Consider the following 19,196-nt stretch of genomic DNA (forward strand, 5'->3'; position numbering starts at 1 on the left):
TTAAAAATGTTGGGATATATGTCTGCGAGGTTTAGCCAAGTTCCATGCATAGCCTATGCTACTGCTTTTAAATGACTTTGAAACATTTTTAAGGAAAATTTGCAGGCTTACGATTAATTTGTGTATGTGTGTGTGTGTGTGTGTGTGTGTGTGTGTGTGTGTGTGAGAAAGAGAGAGAGAGAGAGAGTTAGAGTGTGTGTGTGTGTGTGTGTGAGTGAGAGAGAGAGTGTGTGTGTGTGTGTGTGTGATATGATATGAGTGTTATAACTTGGCAGTGCTGTCAGTAGCGGAGAGCAGGAAGTCAGTGATGATGGGTGCCACGACCTCCGGCTGGTTCATGTGAATGTGGTGATCCCCTGGAACTGTCATAACCTTCATGTTCTTACTCTGTAGCAGAGAATGACAGAGAGAGAGAGAGAGAGAGATGAGAGAGAGAGAATAGAGAGAGAAGAGAGGGAGAGAGAGGGAGAGAGAAAGCGAGAGAGAGAGAGATAGAGATAGAGAGAGAAAGGGAGAGAGAGAGAGAGAGAAAAAGGTTACAACTAGGTTACAACTAGCTTACAGGGTTATACCTTGTAAGTATGTTCCATATGCCATAGTGAGAAGGTGAGTGTGCACTCGCATCTATGTGGTAGAAAATGGATGATACTAAATAATTGAACAGGGTACAACTGAGAGACGTTCACTTTCTCTTGAATATGAGATTACACGTACACACACACACACACACACACTTCTCCTCTATGCCATTTTTCAGTGAGAATGTGGGACTTACAGCTTTAGGGTGGCTGACTAGAGGGTTTACGTTGGTATGTGTGGTTGAGTGTGCTTGTCTAGTAAGTTTACATGAAAGTGTGTGTGTGTGTGCATGAGCGTATGCGTGCATCTGTTCGAGTGAGTGTGTGTGTGTGTGTGTGTGTGTGTGTGTGTGTGTGTGTCTGTTCGAGTGTATGTGTGTGTGTGTGTGTGTGATTGTGCACGCGTATGCGTATGCGTGCATCTGTTCGAGTGAGTATGTGTGTGTGTGTCTGTTCGAGTGTGTGTGTGTGTATGTGTGTGCGCATGCGTATGTGTGCATCTATTCGAGTGAGTATATGTGTGTCTGTTCAAGTGTGTGTGCCTGTTCAAGTGTGTGTGTCTATTCAAGTGTGTGTGTGTGTGTGTGTACTCACGTTCTGGTAGCCGTTCATGAGGGACTCCGAGCAGCCCTCAGGCGGAGGAAAGAGTTTATTCAGACCAGCTTCAGCCCTGCGGGAGAGAGAGGGAGAGAGAGAACAGAGAGAGAGAGGGAGGGAAAGGGTGAGAGGGAGGGAGAGAAGGAGGGGGAGGGTGAGAGGGAGGGAGAGAAGGAGGGGAGGGGTGAGAGGGAGAGAGAGATAGAGAGTGAAAAAGGAAAATAGAGAATATGCTATATTTCAATGCCATACCAATGATATATATCAATACCATAATAATAATTGATAGAGGACACAGTGCAAATGGTATTTAATACTGTATGACTGTAAAGGGTTGTCCCTGAAGAAAAAGAGAAACTGTGTGTTTCAGAAGAGGCAGAGAGAAATGACTGGGCACTTTATTTTAACTAAACCACCAAGAGCCCACAGACACTAAAAATGACGATCAAAGGAAGACAGATATAGAAGAAAAGAAAGAAGAGAGAGAGGGAGTGAAAGAAGAGAGAGAGGGAGTGAAAGAAGAGAGAGAGGGAGTGAAAGAAGAGAGAGAGGGAGTGACAGAGAGAGAGAGGGAGTGAAAGAAGAGAGAGAGGGAGTGACAGAGAGAGAGAGGGAGTGAAAGAAGAGAGAGAGGGAGTGACAGAGAGAGAGAGGGAGTGAAAGAAGAGAGAGGGAGTGAAAGAAGAGAGAGAGGGAGTGACAGAGAGAGGAGAGGGAGTGAAAGAAGAGAGAGAGGGAGGACAGAGAGAGAGAGGGAGTGAAAGAAGAGAGAGGGAGTGAAAGAAGAGAGGGAGGAAAGAAGAGAGGGAGGAGTGAAAGAAGAGAGGGAGTGAGTGAGTGACAGAGAGAGGAAGACAAGAACAGAAAAAGAGAAAGGAAGACAGACAGAGAGACCCAACGAGACAAGAGAAAGAAAGAAAGAGAGAAACAGATTGTTTAGGAATACAAGAGAGTAAAACGAGACAGAGAGAGAGAAAGACAGAGAAAAGAGAGAGAGAAAAAAAGATTGAGAAAAACAGATGTGATGTCCTCTCACATTAAGACCAGGACACGGGCCTGGATCCTGGACTGCAGCTCTAAGCTCTGCTCCAGACTAATGCGGGTCACGTTTTTCTGAAACAAACAAACAAACAAATAAATAAATATGGGCAAAACAAAATGAAAAAGCTGCTCCTCAGGCTCCTTCCATATCATTTGTGGATTTATGCTACTTTCAAAATCACCACGTTTTCTGAATACAAACAGTATCAATACAATTCGGCAAACAGTATCAATACAATGTCTGATTGAAGTAGGTTTAAGAGCATCATATTTCTATGCAGGCATTCTTTACATAACTGTCATTATGCCAAAATAAAGAACCTCACCAGGTTGATCCTCAAGTCCCTGGTAAACACAAAGCCTAAGAGGGTCGAATGGGAGAAAGGGTACTGATGAGCAACAACCAGCAATCACCATGGCAACGACCACAACAAACAAGTAAGAATAGCAGGTGAGAAACAAATAAACAAACAAACACACGCTGCTGAACTTGAATCAAACATTCTTTAGAACACAGCTGATCAACCGTCTGCTTTCACGTTTGAATAAAGCGGTAATTATATGTTTGCAGCGGTAATTACATGAATTTATTTTACCGTAGAATGTTGGGAAATCCTATTCAAGTCAATGGAGCGTTCTACTAGCATTGTGAAGAGCCGTATAATTAGGGAGAAATAAACCTACCGCCTTCAGCCTCTCTTAATCCCCTTTCTAGAAGATGCTGAGCTGACTGCTCTGTTAACTGGGGGTTGGCTGCCATTAACCTGAGAGCGAGAGAGAGAGAGACAGAGACAGAGAGAGAGAATGAAAACAAAATTGTTTAAAAAAAATTGAGTGAGAGAATAAGACATAACCACAATACATGCGAAAGAAGTAAACCTTTTGCTGAAATACTGAGCCTCTGAATTCATACAGAATCTAGGGGACACTCTAGGAGGCTCTACTAGAGTCACAGATCCGTATATAGAGTTTGGCCAACTAGGGAATGGAATGGCCTGAGCTATCCCATTATGTGATTGGTTCCAAGGCGGTCACGTGGTTCGGGGACGCCATGTTTCATACCAACATTCATCAGATCCATTAACATAGTACAGTGAATAGTGGACGAAATATCATAAATTGTTAAAAAATCATTAATTATTTTTAAAAAATGCCTAACTGTTGTGCCTATGGTTGCAGTGCAAGGCCGGGAAGCGGGAAACGGTTGCAAACTGGCAGGCAAATAATTACTCCCTATTGTGAGAGTTAACTTCAATGTCAATTTCTCTCTTCGACTTTCCATACGAAAAATATAGTAATACCATCATCAATGTATACCATGCTGTCAAAAAGTTCTAATATTGCTTTAGAAATGAAGTTAGCCAAGTCTTATCGTCAGCTTTTCCGCTAGCATTTGATGTATCTAAAAGCTTAGAAACTACATTGTGATCTTGCCATAGTCATAACTTCAAATTCAAATTCAAATTCATTTATTAGAGGATAACCCCTTGAGATGGACATCTCAATTCCTCAACTTGAATTTAAGTTTGTCTAATTTCAATTGTCATCTGTAACTCAGATGAAATATACTGTGAAAAAACACATAACTTTGCCTTGGTTACTACTACGTTATTATTGACTCGGGAGACTGAAGATGAAAAAAGGTAAACACTGCTCCGAGACTGATTAGGCGACGTGGTCACTCACTACAATGGGCATTTTACAGGCCCATTTAAGATATCGAAGGTAAATATACGCTGGAATATTTCTGTAAGGGCCTTTTACATACTGACAAACGTTGATAATATCATTTATAGGTCTGTTAATGGTGAAAATAAGCGATTTATTTCAACATAGCATATTCGCCCCATAGAGTTACACTGTAGAATCATCTGACGTTGGTCTTAAACATGGCGCATGATTTCAATTGTCCGAACTCTCTAAATATACGGCACTGAGCAAGCATGTCAACCCACTCCAGACAGAAGCAATCAATCATCTCCAGGCATCTCAGAGAGAGAAGAGTGAGTGATTGAGTGAGTGAGTGGGTGTTGTAAGTGAGTGAGTGAGTGATCACCTCTGCATGGCCTTCTGGTGGGTGGAGTGAGTGAGTGAGTGAGTGAGTACCTCTGCATGGCCTTGGTGGGTGGAGGAGGAGTGAGTGAGTGATCACCTCTGCATGGCCTCTGGTGGGTGGGAGGGAGGAGGAGTGAGGTGGGCATGGCCTGGTGAGTGAGTGAGTGAGTACCTCTGCATGGCCTTCTGGTGGGTGTAGTGAGTGAGTGATCACCTCTGCATGGCCTTCTGGTGGGTGGGGGTGTCGAGTGAGTGAGTGAGTGAGTGAGTGAGTGAGTGAGTGAGTGAGCGAGCACCTCTGCATGGCCTTCTGGTGGGGTGAGTGAGTGATCACCTCTGCATGGCCTTCTGGTGGGTGTAGTGAGTGAGTGAGCGAGTGAGCACCTCTGCATGGCCTTCTGGTGGGTGTAGTGAGTGAGTGAGTGAGTGAGCGCGTGATCACCTCTGCATGGCCTTCTGGTGGGTGAAGTGAGTGAGTGAGTGAGTGATCACCTCTGCATGGCCTTCTGGTGGGTGTAGTGAGTGAGTGAGTGATCACCTCTGCATGGCCTTCTGGTGGGTGTAGTGAGTGAGTGAGTGATCACCTCTGCATGGCCTTCTGGTGGGTGTAGATCTTCTCCTTCTTCCCTCTTCTCCACCTCCCTCCATCCCCACTTCAGGATGTCTCCTCCAGCCCCTGGGTCAGGAAGGGAGGATGACAAGAGGAGGGAGGGATGGGAGGGGGGGGGGTGACAAGAGGAGGGAGGGATGGGAGAAGAGAGAGAAAAGAGAGAGAGAGAGAGAGGGAGGATGACAAGAGGATGGAGGGATGGGAGGAGAGAGAGAAAAGAGAGAGAGAGAGAGAGAGAGAGGGAGGATGACAAGAGGAGGGAGAGATGGGAGGAGGAAAGCACATTGGATGAATGAAGTAGTTTTTGCTATTTGTTTTTGTAGTATTGACACAAACATTAGAGACAGAAGCATTTGGGTGGTAAAATCACATTTCAAGTGCTAAATCGCTAAATCACCACAGAGGGTGGGGTGGAGCGGATGGTTCTGGGATGCTTTTCTGAGCAGAGAGAAAGAGAGAGAGAGAAAGGGAGGATGACAAGAAGAAGATAGGAGGAAAGCCAATTGAATGAATGAAGTGTTTTTGCTATTTTTTTGTACCTAGCACTCTCATTGTGTGTGAGAGTGTGTGTGTGTGTGTGTGTGTGTATGTGTGCATACCGTGTTAGTGGGGTAGAATCCATAGGAGTCCAGCAGCACCAGGGCCTCCACCATCTCAGGGAACACTGCGCTGAACTGCACATAACACAAACAAACAAACAAACAAACACAAGAGTATAAGAACAGGCTGAACTGCCAACAGACAACTACACACAACAACAAACACATGTCATGAGTGTCATGACAACCTGAGAACAAAACGGAGAGCCCAGACAAAACAACTACCATTTGATTTTCAACACCGGCTTAACTGTTCACAGACAACATAATAATGAAATAACCACACTGATTCAGACACCTCCAACTGAAGTCAACATGCCGCCCCCCCCCCCCCAAATTGTCATTCTCAATCAGTATGATGTCTCACATCTGACATCGATAATGAGATGACGATGAGAGATAAAGGAGCTTGAATAGCTCTGATATTCCATTCTTACCATTCCTGCCACATTGCCACCTGTAAGAGCAAACAGAGACACTTGGTTTACTGCACTGGGATCATATTGTTAGTATGTTGATTATTAAAATACATCCAGTTTTCTTGTAAAATAATGAATCAAATAAAATTTGCATCTGGTTTTACATTTGCACACCCACATGGAATATGGGGATCAATCAATCAATCAATCACACGAGGGGCCATACACAGCAAACATACACTAAGGACCTCTAAGCTGACGTCAATACTGTAGTAAATGTACACTAAGAATATCTAAGCTGCAGCAATACTGTAGCCACGGTGGGACTTCAGCCCCTCAACTTTCACCTACTGGTCATCACAAGCTTAACATAGAGGTGAGGCTGGTGACCTTCGACCTCACCTCAGGCGTTTATGAACACACGTGCCCCATGCACTCAGGGTCACGCAATGCAGTGTTAACGGTGCAATACGGAGTGTTTTGTAAACAAAACAAACATTTCTAGGCAATATTGTAATTCTAAATTCTAAAGGCTTAATTAAGATCTGGAGCTGCCTCCTCTGCATGATTTTGTAGAGTGAAACATATTATATGATATTTGTACACGTACACACACACACACACACACACACACAATATGATATGAATATATAAGAATATGCATGGTGGGTAGGTACACAGCACTGAAGAAGACAACCATAGATCAGTGTGCACTTTGCATGAAGGCAAACTTTTCATGACTTAAAACTGTTAAAACCATTAAAAAAAAAAAAGACTCCATTTTTCCATCACGAGATAAGACCACTATTTCACACCTCCGCTCAGCGTAGAGGAGTAAGATCGGCAGATACTCTGGGCAGAAACTCACCCATGCTGTGGCCCAGTATGGAGAAGCGTTTCCACTGCAGAGCTGGGGAGGCATTGACCACACATTAGACAAAACCGGCTTATTTTTGTGCCACACTCTAAACTCATTAGATGCAGAGGTGTAGTGGTAAAATAAGAGGTGGGTAAACTATGAATTCTGTGATCACGGTAAAGTGGACTGCGCCATGCGGTATCAGATTTTTTTAAAAGGCATTCAGAACATGTTTGATGATGGTGGAGGTTATTGTCCAATGTTTATAAACAATACATCCCTGTTTAGATGTATTGTTCATCAAGAACCTTGTCTAAACAAAGCCCTCCTATCAGGCACCACTTTTTTATTAAATGAGAGGGTGTTAGACCTTTCTGTGTGTGTGTGTGTGTGTGTGTGTGTGTATTAAGAACTAACGCTATTGTAGTAGCAACTCTGCGCACACACACACACACACACACACACGAGCACAGTGACGCTGGAGAGTCTCCTACACCTCATGTAGGAGACTCTCGTAGGAGGAGACTCATGTAGGAGGTTCTCATGACCGGCCAGGAAGTCATTTGGACATTGAAATCTCATGTATATATGTGTGTGTGTGTGTGTGTGTGTGTGTATGTGTGTGTTGGATGTGTATTAAGAACTAACGCTATTGTAGTAGCAACTCTGCGCACCTTCGACCACTCTCCTGACGTCGGCCACATACGCGGGGAAGGTGTAGAAGACTCCGGAAGGCCTCGGCGAAGAGAGGCCGTGGCCTGCCATGTCCAGAGCCACACACCTCCACTCTTCACAGGAGAGAGAGAGAGAGAGAGGGAGAGAGAGGGGGGAGAGAGAGGGGGGGAAGAGAGAGAGAGGGGAGAGAGGAAGAGAGAAGAGAGAGAGAAGAAAGAGAGAGAGAGAGGGGGAGAGAGAGGGAGAGAGAGAGGGGGACGGAGGATAGGAGAATGAGAGATAGACAGAGACAGGCAAAGGGGAAAAGTGGGTGGAAATATCAGTTGATGAGTATAATGAAAGAAAGGCACCTGAGACAAAATCTGCTGTGCAACAGCATTTTACAGTCAGACTTAGTAGGATTCATTTAGGATTCTGAACAAACCAACAAACAAACACACACATACACACCACACACACACACACACACAGTCTACCTTGCGGTAACAGTGGTATCAAGGTGTTGAAGGAACCAGAGTTGTCTGCCCAGCCGTGCAGGCATAAGACTGGACGGCCCTCCTCAGGACCCCAGACCTGCCCTCTCAGCTCTCCCCAAGGCACTGGTAACCGTAACTCTGTGGCTGTTAGTATAGAATATTTTAATAACTATATAACGACATAACTATCACCTAAAGTTGATATATAATAAACTAGAGGAGGAGGATAACCTGTCAATGCTAGAGAACCATATCAGAGAGGGTCAAGCGGAGCTAGTAATCAAGGATCTTTGACCATATGCTATAGTCTACACTGAGTTCCTTCACAATTAGGCTATTCAAGGGTGTCCTTTACAATCTGATTTTTAGTACCTTTTAATTGTGCAGAACCTGTGCGGAATGTGTGTAGGCTGCTATTTAATTCCTTTCTTTTCAAGGAGCTGGCCCAGGCTATTTTTGAACAAAGTAGGTAGTTAATCTTTCTTTTAGCAGAACCTGGGCAAACACACAATCAGTTTAATGGGTTCTGTTAGGATGATCATGATAATTTGCCCTCTGATGATTAAAGTATGTCTCCTCCAGAACAAAAAAAAAAAAAGATCCAATATCAATCGAACATATTCGAACAACAATAATCATGAACACTGTCAGGACACCCTGTAAAAAACGTGCCCTGTGTAGGACTATCCCGTTAGTTTCAGAAGTAGGCTAGGCTACGGAACTCTGCGACTGAACAAATTCACCAGTTTTGTTAAAGAATGACGTTATCTTACCGGTACGTTTCATTGTAGCTGTGGCAAGCTGTCTGGCACCATTCAAAGCTTGAATCATTGTAAAACTGCTTGTCGGCTGCAGGGTTTACCTACTAATGTTGAGGGCAAAGAGGAAGTTAACGTCAGCGACTGTGGTAGCCTGGATAAACCCAGATGAATCTCTTAGCAAATTTGCTTAAAATTAAATTATGCAAAAACAGTGTTTGATTGGCATTACAACTTAAGTGACAAATATATCCATGCATAGGCCTATATTTTAACACATGAAGAACGACGAGGGACTCTTAACCATTCGGAAACTTCACCAGCTCACAAGGTTGACACCAGTCAGTCAATCAGGTCAGCTCACTCTGTAATAGCTACGTAGATAAGTTAGCTAGCTCTTTGAGAAGTTAAGGTTACCAATTACCTTAATGTAACAGACGACATAGATTTAAGTAGCGAACCACAAATGATTTGGAGAGCAAGATCCTTGTAAAACTGGCAGTAGGTTCGCAATTTGGAAAAAGGAAAGTTATACAATGGAATCTTCAGACCTGTCCACAAATGCAGTAGCAGGCTTCGAAATTGACAGTAGAAGCACGTTCCCAGTGGTCCTTCTCTGTGTGCAACAAAATTGCGCAACTGTATTCAGCTCTGAAATGAACCACATGAAGGACAATTGACAAAAACATTACTGATAAACTAAAGGGGACGTTGACATTTTGAGAAAAATGAACTATATCTATATAACTATATCTGTAATTCTGGCGATATAACAGTGAGTTATGTTGCCCATAACATCTCTATCTTGAGCAGTCAGCACAGCCATGACTGTGCTGAACATGCTACAGAAAATTCTTCAAACTTTGTCAAATTAAATGTCTTCAACCTTGGTGATACGGTTAAAAGAATATTACACGGATGGAAATGTGTATTCACACAGAGATGAGAACACCTTGATTATTCATATTTTGACTGTCGTTGTGAATTTACTTTGTCTGTCAGTGATTTTAATATTTGTTTCGCATGTCAAAATAAAAGACCAAAAGACATCAACAAACTACTTTTATTAACCACACGAGGGCGCTCAAATACAACTAATGTCACCGTTTACTTGAACCTGGGCAATTTAAAACGCACTGGATTTTAACACAGTGCATGATAAATTAGGAGCACCCGTTTAGTCCAATTAAATAGATGTCTGATTCATCTTGGAACCAGTCTTAAATGCCTGATGTCTGAACAGAAACACATGCAAATTCCTCAGCCTAATTAAGTAATTAAGGACCCTTCATAGGCTACTGTCTATGAATCTAGTATTATCAGAGATTAGGCTAGACAGGTTCTGTTATTACTCCATCTGGAGCTAATGCAGCGAAACCAGACGTTTATTTAGATGTATAAAACGTCAACTGTCACCGTATTGCCATCTGACAAAAATACACAATCGTCCAAAATATTTTGGGTGGTAATTGGCACTATTGATGTTTAGTCCGACGCTTGCTGAACGATGAGGTCACATGCTAAACATTCCGGAAGAAGCTCGTTGTGCAGGAGCCGGGGATGTGTGATTTCCGCCTCGCAGAAGAAGAAAGTTGTGCAGGGCAAGACTGCAGGTTCCCGGAGAATCAGACAAGAAATGGACAGCCAGGGAAGGAAAGTGGTTGTTTGCGACAATGGTACCGGGGTAAGTTTGAAACCAGACCGTGTTCTAGCGTTCAATTCGGCGGTGTTCGTCTCTTGTTTTCCACCAATGTCTCTTTTCTTGCGGCAAAAAGACATTCAGCCGAAACAGGAAGTAGGTTGCAATAGTAGCCTAGGCTACTAAAGAGCTAGACTGGATGGGTTAGGTTTCATCAAAGGAATGCAAATGCCAGGTTGTGAATGATACATGGGAGTGGTATATTGTGGTGGAGTCAAACAGTGAGGATACTTTTTCCATCGCATGAAGGTTGCATTCGCAACGTAATAGGCTATTAAGGCTAGACTAGCCTGCTCTCACAGAAATGACATGACAGATGATAGATCTCCTTCGTCAAACCCGTTTTGATATAACGTTAGCTAACTGGAAGTACCCAGCTAGCCAATTGACAGGAGTGTAAATTCTCAAGCGTGAGATTGAAATGCCCATCACCTCTCCGCTGTAGTTATGAGGAGTGCCCTCGTTTCAGTTTATCATGAGGGAAAATTCAGTTTGGAATGGATAGTAGACACATTAAGCTACCTCTACAGCTAGCTTGCTGGCTTACCAGAAGCATCAATGAAGTTGTTAGCTGTCGACTGTCGAGGCAGGCGAGCTCTGTCATTATTGCTAGGCAGCTACTTGCGAGGCGGCTATCTTTACAATGTAACAAGGAAGTTGCAGAGATGTAACCGTACAAGGCATCATTCGGAAGTCAATCTCATTTCCACCACCACTTCTACACTGGCGCATATTTGCTAAACCGGTACATCACATTTTGTGGAACCATCGTAGATAAAATAAAGCCAGGCATCTTTATGTTGTTCCCAGACCTTTCATTTGAGCGCTATTTGATGACTAGCCTACTTTGACCAAAACAAGTTGTAGCCTGGTGGTATCAAAGCACCCTTTCTCTGCATAGATAAACGCTCTTGTTTCAACATGTCAGTTTCGTAGCTAAGTCTTTTCCCCGACAGTTTAGCTGACCAGAAAATAACTTCTGTAGCTTAGAGGAGACGTCTCAGACGGTAGTCATATCGATTGTCTAGTTTCTTTCTCGACTGCTCTCCCCCATTGCCTTCCTCTGGCTCCTCTGTCTTTGAGCAACTTCCTGCCTGAAGTGACTAGGCGTCCTTTGCATTCAAGTTTCACCTGCAACTGCAACACACCGCTTAAATCAATTCATGCTTATTATCTAATGATGTGACACAGTGCTCAACAAATTAGGATTGAAACTCAAAATGGTGACTTAAGATAAACATCTCTCTCCTTCTCTCTCTGTCTCTCTCTTCCCTTCTCTCTGCCTCTTCTCCCTCCTTCAGTTTGTGAAATGTGGCTATGCAGGCTCCAACTTCCCTGAACACATCTTCCCTGCGCTGGTGGGCCGGCCCATCATCCGGTCCACTGCCAAAGTGGGCAACATCGAGATCAAGGTAACCAACCAATCACACCCCTCTGTATTGCATTGTCACAGTCCTGTCAACCAATCACAACTCCCTTCAATACCGTCAGCATCCACTTTATACTCATGATATCATGTCATTGGTCACAGTTGTTATGGTAAAGCCACAGCAATTATTATGGGATAGTGTTGATGAAAGGATAATGGCTGCTGTTGGACACTGGCATGCTTTGCTGATTTGTATCTAGTGTAATCGATCTCAAACAAAGTTGTGTGAAAATATTGCTTCATCAAGAGGCCTTTGGAGAATAAAAAGGCCCCAACAGATTATATTTTTGGTGAATGTACTAGAATGTACTGTGTAAATCCACAAATACTTATGAGGACGTGTATATGGATGTAAGTGCATTTCCTTATGGAAATAAAAACTCCTGAGTACCTGAGTAGGCATGTGCTCAGTAGCTAGCAGTTTGATGCAGTAACACTGATTTGTGCACTGCTGTTATCAGGGTGTGACTCTGTGCTTACACATTAACCAAGCCCTGAGTGTTCAAACACCATGACCCCGACTCTTATCACTGAAACGGGTGGGACCGGCGGGGGCAGAGTGTGGCAATGGGTTCTGTTGAGGTTCCCACTGTGTATGGACTGGGTTCTGTTGAGGTTCCTGCTGTGTGTGGACTGGGTTCTGTTGAGGTTCCTGCTGTGTGTGGACTGGGTTCTGTTTAGGTTCCTGCTGTGTGTGGACTGGGTTCTGTTGAGGTTCCTGCTGTGTGTGGACTGGGTTCTGTTTAGGTTCCTGCTGTGTGTGGACTGGGTTCTGTTGAGGTTCCTGCTGTGTGTGGACTGGGTTCTGTTGAGGTTCCTGCTGTGTGTGGACTGGGTTCTGTTTAGCTTCCTGCTGTGTGTGGACTGGGTTCTGTTTGTGGTCCTCAACATCTCACTTAAGCTCACCCTCCTCTTCTTGAAACTGGTGTCATGTTCCGACCCTTAGGTTCTCACCTTCTCTCTTACACACACTATATTAGCATCAATTCTTAACTCCCACAGTCTCTGAGCATACGATTTCTTCCTGTTTCACACCTTACACACCTCTCTCTCTCTCTCTCTCTCTCTCTCTCTCTCTCTCTCTCTCTTTCTCTCTGAGTCACAACTCTGTGGCATGGTAACCTACACCTAACCTACCTACAACCCAAACTATCAACTTTCTTTTCATGCGCTATATTTAACTCCTCCCACAGAACATCTTTTAAAAGATGCAGTTTGCACTACCAGAAACCTTGTACACGTTGCAAAGTGTCACAAGTTAAATCCAGGCGTAGGTTGCTTTTGGGAAAGAATGTGATCAACTCCTTGAAATATGCATTTTGATGATTAGCTGCGTGATTACTTGTTGCCCATCAGATAGGAACTGAAAAAACTTTTACGAGTTAAGTGTGTCTAGACTCTAGAGTGTTTTCAAACAATGCACAAGTAAACGCGGAGTCACTTGACACAACTGTTCTTGACCAACTTCCTCTCTCGCTGTCATTTGTAATGTGATCAAAATAACTCTGTTGAAAACAGGAACAAAACACAAGTTATAGGAGTAAGACGCCGACATGCAAGAGGAGTGCATGAACTCCTTTCGTGGTGGTTAGTGAGGTTCCCCCTTCTCTGTGAAGTGTTTTGGGTGCCTTAAAAAGCTCTACATAAATGCAGTTTGTTGTTGTTGTTGTTGTTGTTGTTGTTGAACTTCTATACTAGTCACAGGTTTACATATACAGGCTCATTGTTGCTGAAGAACTGAGATGATGCTAAGCTAACCCCCCCGCAACCGCTAGTCTCCTCTCTTGTCTATTAAACAGCCAACATAGCCACAGTGAATTACAACATGAACACAAAACATCTAATCTGTCCTCAACATGCAAATGACTTCCTTTATGGGAGTTGAGGTTGCTGCTCATGTTGTGGTCATTTGTCAGATGTGTAGGGTGTAGCATAGCATTCTAACGTGATATAGCACAGATAACCAGCTGTCTATTTCAGGTTATACTAGATCAGTGTTTCTCAAAGTGTGGTCTGGGGACCACTGGTGGTCCGCAAGCTATCTGAGAGCAATCCCAAGTGGTCCACGAGCAGACCTGGTAAATTATAATATAGATGAGTTGTTTGCAATATTTAACCAACTTCAACTTGTAAATCCAAACAGTTCTACAACACTGCCTATGTAAGCTACGCCACTTTAAATTATATTAATCATCTGACACAATAAGCAAGGTGCAAAGACAATAAGCCAGGTGGTTCAGTGAGTAGGCCTATTGTGTAACATAATATATTGTGGTTCAGTGAGTAGTCCTATTGTGCAATATACTGTTGGTTTACTTTTAAGCTAGGTTTTTTTTTATTTTTTATTATTATTGGTTAAGTGGTCCTTGGTCTGAAAAAGTTTAAGAAACATTGTACTAGATAGAGGTGTTGTTGTAGTAGTTGTTGAGCTTGAAAATACCTAGACTCCCAGGCTGCAGTCATCTGTCAAAAAACAGGGATGCTACCTGTAGGAAGACTGTGTTGACTCATTAGAGAGTGCAGTGACACACTGTTAGGTTGGGCAGTGGCCTGTATAGGATGCCATGGATATTGACCAGTGCCATTCAGAGTGCTATTGTCAATGGGCGCCGTGCCAAACAAGCTCCACAGGCCCGTCAGGTTTAACAGTTATTTAACTCCTTGGAGTTGGATCTTCAACACAAGCTCTCAAATATAGTGAATGAACAACAGTTTTGATTTTATGTAGTCATGCTTTTATATGCATATCAAACTTCTGTGACCTAAAACAAACATGCATCAAAAAATGCAAATCAGGCTACCCAGAGCGCCTGTTGTCATGGCCATCAGTTCTTTTTGTCATTTAAAAGTGTGTGTGTGTGTGTGTTTGTGTGTGTTTTACCCTCTATTTTATTGTAGCATTTAGCATAGAATAACATGCTTGTTAACGTAAACAGATGCTTGCTTCTCAAAACACTTTCTTTCTGCCACTATCACTGAATCTTTGTTTCTTTCTCTCTCTATCTCTCTCTCTGTGTCACTCTTTTCTGACCTCCAAATGACCTGTTCCTTCCTCATGACCTCTGACCTCTTCCCTCTCTTCCCCCGCTGTGTCTCCGTCAGGACCTGATGGTGGGGGACGAGGCGTCGGAGCTGCGCTCCATGCTGGAGGTGAACTACCCCATGGAGAACGGCATCGTGCGCAACTGGGACGACATGCGCCACCTGTGGGACTACACCTTTGGGCCGCAGAAGCTCAACGTCGAGCCTCGCGGCTGCAAGATCCTGCTCACCGAGCCGCCCATGAACCCCACCAAGAACCGCGAGAAGATCATCGAGGTGTGTCTGCGTGCGTGCGTGCGTGCGTGCGTGCGTGTGTGTGTGTGTGTGTGTGTCTCACATACCCTTTACCATACCTAGAGATTGGCATGGTTTATTTGAGTTAGCCTAATAGCTGGTTTGATTTGCATTGAGAGATGATCTTATGGAAAGTGCCCCATGCCAATATATGTGTGTGTGTGTGCCTGTGTGTGGGTGAGAAAGCAAGTGTGTGTCTGGGTGGGTGTGAGAAGAGTGTTTTCTCAGTTGGATGATGCTTCGTCCTCGACTAATGACATTGTCTCTGTGTGCAGGTGATGTTTGAGACTTATCAGTTCGGTGGTGTTTACATTGCCATCCAGGCCGTTCTCACACTCTACGCTCAAGGTATGTTTACACACACACACACACACACACACGTAAAGACCCAAGTATGAGTTGGACACACAGCTGGGTCCCTGTTTGGTGTTTCAGTGTGTGTGTGTGTGTGTGTGTGTGCTAGCAGGTTTTGGTGATGCAGTGTCAGCATGATCAAACTGTATGGGAGTCTGTTCTGTGGTGTGTGTGTGCACTTGCATGTACGTGCTCAAAGAAAATGTCATGTTTTGGTGATGCAGTGTCAGCATGGTCTTACAGTAAAGGAGTCAGAAGTAATGTCCTGTATTGTTATCTGATGTTTTGTAGTGGTATAGTTTTATAGGCTACACCGCGCTGCATTTCATAAGTCATAAGTGGAAAACTCTCATTTGAAGTCAACCTCCATCACGTTAAATAAAACGCTACAAATTACAAACTGCAAATGTAAGATCTATGCTACATTGCACCGTGCAACGTGTCAATAAATGACCACATATATATCTAACCTCTCTCTATATATATATATAAATATCTCTGCCTGTTCTCGTTGTGTGGTTTCTACAGCACAGCAGCAGTAGGTTGCAGATTTAAATTAGTGCCCTTAATACAGTATACGATGCTAATTTGAGAGGCCAGTAATATCAACTCAAAAGAATGTATGTCTAGTAGTGTATGCAATAAATGTTCTTCATGTCTGTTGTCAAGTACTCTCATTAATATCTGATATTATAGTTTTGCTCTTTTGTACTAAATCATACATTTGTACTTGATTGATAGGATTGAACAGTGAATCTCAAATTAATCTTCACAGTCTGAGACATGACCCTGAGACAACACTGTTTTTTTTTTTTTTTTTTATAATATCTTATACGTACAAGTCAGTCATTGTTCATCAAAGAAGTCCCCGAGTATGGAGTCCCTTTTTCCACTGAGCGAATCGAATGCAAATTCACAGTGAAACATAAAGCTTCTTTGATGGACTAACAGACACACAGACACACACACAGACACACACACACACACAGAAACACACAGCAGCTTTGACGGACTACCCACAGTGCATTTCTCTGTGGCATGTCCGCTCCCTGGGTGCGTTTGGAACTCCACTCTCGTCCCGTCCATGAAAGAGGCCGATTCAGCCAGCGGGCTCATCTTCTCCCTCAACTTACGGCCAATCCCCAGCAGAGTGTCCGGCTTCCTGCTGCAAAGGATTGTGGGATATGGGGGGGGGTGTCTGACTGGGCTTTGTGCCTGAATGAGATTCGCACAGAAAGTACACTCACACCAGCGGAGACGTGCGTAAATAAACAAGTTAACAGGGACACACACACACACACACACACACACACACACACACACACACACACACACACACACACACGGATACTTCAGTGAAGATGGAGAAGAACACACACACATGCTGTACAAGCTGCTTCGATCTCTTTTTTCACACACACACACACACACACACACACACACGTGTACACACAGAGAGAAGGCTCAGTCACCATGGTCTGAGAGTAGCGTGTGTGTGTGTTTTTAGGTCTGCTGACGGGCGTGGTCGTGGACTCTGGTGATGGCGTCACACACATCTGTCCTGTGTACGAGGGCTTCTCTCTTCCTCACCTCACACGCAGACTGGACATCGCCGGACGGGACATCACACGCTACCTCATCAAGGTACACACACATAAACACGCACACACACACACACACACACACACACACACACACAAACACGCACACAAATTCTGAAATTACAAAAGAAAAGAAAAACATCTTAGTTAACCTTACACAATATTTACAAGTATTTCCTTCCTTTTTTTATCCCTGTTATCTTCCCCCTCTTTTTTATCCCTGTTATATTCCCCCTCTTTTTTATCCCTGTTATATTCCCCCCTCTTTTTTATCCCTGTTATCTTCCCCTCTTTTTTATCCTTGTTATCTTCCCCTCTTTTTTTATCCCCGTTATATTCCCCTCTTTTTTATCCCTGTTATATTCCCCTCTTTTTTTATCCCTGTTATCTTCCCATCTTTTTTATCCTTGTTATCTTCCCCCTCTTTTTTTATCCTGTCTCTGTCTCTGTCCACTCCTGTCCAGCTGCTCCTGCTGAGGGGCTACGCCTTCAACCACTCGGCCGACTTTGAGACGGTGCGCATGATGAAGGAGAAGCTCTGCTACGTGGGCTACAACATCGAGCAGGAGCAGAAGCTGGCGCTCGAGACCACTGTCCTGGTCGAGTCCTACATGGTACACACACACACACACACACACCTGGACAAGAACAACACATGCACTTACATTCTAACACACATACACACACACACACACACACACACACACCTGGACAAGAACAACACATGCACTTACATTCTAACACACATACACACACACACACACACACACACACACCTGGACAAGAACAACACATGCACTTACATTCTAACACACATACACACACACACACACCTGGACAAGAACAACACATTCACTTACATTCTAACACACATACACACACACACACACACACACCTGGACAAGAACAGCACATGCACACACAATTCACATTCACACACACACACACACACACAGAGACACACATAGTTTGACTCATTCACACACACCCTCTCTCGGTCATTAAAATGTTCTTGCAAGTCATGACAATCACAATGACGGAAGGGTAGATTTTAACCACAGGGGCTGCATTGTGCATTGTGATTCAGCTCATCTGTTGACTCATCAATAAGTGTGAATCACTAGCTTGGGCGCCCTCTGGTGGCCATTGGCTGTATAAACATTCAGGTTGTGGTGGACAACTAGAGCGCATCTCAGACAGACTTACGGTGTGTTTCCACACACCGAAATTTCGCGTCGCTCTCATTGAGGTTGAATGGAGACGAAATTCGCCCTGGTTTAGTTTAACTTTATTTAAATGAGGACCATTCGAGAACCAATCAGGTCCGCGTCTTTGTGTTTGGAGGCGGGAGTTACAAAAAAGTCTGACCAAGATGGCGGAGACTACCTGAGCTGTAACACGAAAATTTGTATGTGATTAAAATGTTTCTACACGAACATTGGCACTTGTATCAAGTATTGTAACACAAAGTATTGTAACACGAATTGTGGTTTATATGCCACACGAACTTAGTCAGAGCACATACACCACTAAATAGACCACTATATATGTTAGTTTAAGCACTTTCGATCTTTTTTAGCTAGCTGACAGGCTTAAATGCTAGTATTTTTAGGACATTGGATTGCATTGTAAACCTAGCTAGACACCTAGGCTACATGCTGCAACACAGGTATGAAATATATTATGTCTTATTGACCTTGTTGTTTCTATGAACATGAATTGTTGTTTATAGGCAACATCAATTTAGTCGAGGCATAAAGACCCCTGGATATCTTCATTAAGTACTTAAACATTTAAACTAGCTGATTAGCCCAATAGCTCGCTTGCCACCACTGGCTAGACACTGCAGTCAAAAGGTTAGCGGTTTAGCCACCGTCCGCCCGGCTTAAATTTAAGCTGGCGAAAATCGCGAGGTGTTTCGCTGTGTGGAAACCCACCGTGGAAACACACACACACACACACACACACACCACACACACACATCCTCATACGTCCTGGCTCTCTCTCTTAGTGGTGTTCTGCCTCAGTGATCGGCCCATAAACAGCAGAAGCCATTCAAGGTTGTGAGACTTGCCAGTTGATGTGTGTGTGTGTTGTGTGTGTGTGTGTG

The 19,196-nt window shown here is 43.7% G+C and overlaps 2 protein-coding genes across 5 annotated transcripts in view; one reads left to right on the top strand and one right to left on the bottom strand.

The window, feature by feature from the left end:
- Positions 1–9,436, bottom strand: serhl (serine hydrolase like). Its single transcript, XM_048248489.1, is given in 13 exon segments — positions 1–387; positions 1,173–1,248; positions 2,212–2,288; positions 2,543–2,577; positions 2,901–2,980; positions 4,856–4,903; positions 5,428–5,555; positions 5,918–5,937; positions 6,768–6,809; positions 7,433–7,546; positions 7,910–8,053; positions 8,683–8,774; positions 9,092–9,436. Coding segments are annotated over 12 exon segments (948 nt in total). The 5' UTR covers positions 8,741–8,774; positions 9,092–9,436; the 3' UTR covers positions 1–261.
- A 541-nt stretch (positions 9,437–9,977) lies between these two features.
- actr2a (actin related protein 2a) overlaps positions 9,978–19,196 on the top strand; it is a 12,140-nt gene continuing 2,921 nt past the window's right edge. For 2 of the 4 annotated variants that reach the window (XM_048247401.1, XM_048247402.1), the window contains exons 1-6: positions 9,978–10,351; positions 11,668–11,778; positions 14,898–15,113; positions 15,407–15,479; positions 16,993–17,129; positions 17,551–17,700. In XM_048247401.1, coding sequence (XP_048103358.1) covers positions 10,175–10,351; positions 11,668–11,778; positions 14,898–15,113; positions 15,407–15,479; positions 16,993–17,129; positions 17,551–17,700 — 864 coding nt within the window. In that variant the 5' untranslated portion in view covers positions 9,978–10,174. The remainder of the gene's footprint in view (positions 10,352–11,667; positions 11,779–14,897; positions 15,114–15,406; positions 15,480–16,992; positions 17,130–17,550; positions 17,701–19,196) is intronic. The other 2 variants (XM_048247399.1, XM_048247398.1) reach the window with 1 other exon arrangement.

Source organism: Alosa alosa, chromosome 7 (assembly GCF_017589495.1).
Source record: "Alosa alosa isolate M-15738 ecotype Scorff River chromosome 7, AALO_Geno_1.1, whole genome shotgun sequence".
Taxonomy (NCBI): Eukaryota; Metazoa; Chordata; class Actinopteri; order Clupeiformes; family Clupeidae; genus Alosa; species Alosa alosa.